Source organism: Auxenochlorella protothecoides, assembly GCF_000733215.1.
Source record: "Auxenochlorella protothecoides strain 0710 unplaced genomic scaffold scaffold24, whole genome shotgun sequence".
Taxonomy (NCBI): domain Eukaryota; kingdom Viridiplantae; phylum Chlorophyta; class Trebouxiophyceae; order Chlorellales; family Chlorellaceae; genus Auxenochlorella; species Auxenochlorella protothecoides.
The window spans coordinates 532,734-533,804 of NW_011934249.1; the positions used below are offsets into that span (position 1 = coordinate 532,734).

Consider the following 1,071-nt stretch of genomic DNA (forward strand, 5'->3'; position numbering starts at 1 on the left):
GCGCGGGCGCGCACTGCCTCGGCCTCCTCCGCGCCGCTCTCCAGCGCCCGTGCCAGCACCAGGTCCCAGTGGTCCTGCGGGGCCGGCGGGGGACGGGTGGGCGCCGCAATCGGGTGCAGGGCACGGGCCCCAGAGTGACGCAGCCCCGCTGCCGCCCACCTGAACGATGCTGCCGACGTGGGACAGGGCGTCGCCGGTGCCGTTGCACGTCGGCACGCTGCCCACCGCCACCGCTCCTGGGCGCTCGCCCGCTGTCCTCGTCGCCCCCTCGGGGTGCAGTAGGTCTGCGAGGTTGGACAGGGCCCGCAGCTTCAGGGCAGCCGCCGCGTCGTCCGCCAGAGCTGCATGATGCGGAGCAGCAGTGGGGGTAGCGTGGAGCATGGCGCGGCGCTCGGTCGAACACGAACGGGAGCTGCTGGAGCTCGGGGCGGGCGTTCCAGGCTGCAAACGACGAGGGCAGGCCTTTGCAGGCCACGGATGCCGACCCCCGTGCGCCGCAAGGCCGCAGTCTGGCGCTCGGTGACCCGTGCCGAGGCCAGCCGGCTCACCCCAGCACCAGCTCGTCCGAAGCTGGCTCCGTAATCCCACACACACCGCCCCTTCCCACCCCCACATGAGCCCTCGCCTCACCCTGCTTCATGGCCACATTGGGCGGCGCCCCCGGGCCCAGCATGATGCCGGGCCGGGCGAGCACGAGGCCGCCCAGCGCCTGCAGCGCAGACTCCCGCTCCGTGGGCGTCGCCTGTGGGGTGTCCAGGCACAGTCTACTTCACGCCGTGAAGGTACCGGCCAGTGGGTCGGTGCTCACGTCAGGCCACCGCAGTTGCACCACCGCGCCATTCCCCAGCACGCCAGGGATTCTCGTCCTTTGCTTGCACTCCTCATGATCCCATCGACATCCGTTCTGTCGAGGATGTGCCCCCCGAAGTGGCGGCCCCCCCCCCCCCCCGCTCACGTCAGGCCACCGCAGTTGCACCACCGCGCCATTCCCCAGCACGCCAGGGATTCTCGTCCTTTGCTTGCACTCCTCATGATCCCATCGACATCCGTTCTGTCGAGGATGTGCCCCCC

General features: G+C 71.1%; 1 protein-coding gene across 1 annotated transcript in view; it reads right to left on the reverse strand.

Annotated features, from left to right (window-relative positions):
- Positions 1-1,071, reverse strand: part of F751_2589 (hypothetical protein) — a gene marked incomplete at both ends in the record, with an annotated part of 7,767 nt that overhangs the window by 3,603 nt on the left and 3,093 nt on the right. The window contains 3 exons of the mRNA XM_011400341.1: positions 15-74; positions 160-341; positions 631-742. Coding sequence (XP_011398643.1) covers positions 15-74; positions 160-341; positions 631-742 — 354 coding nt within the window. The remainder of the gene's footprint in view (positions 1-14; positions 75-159; positions 342-630; positions 743-1,071) is intronic.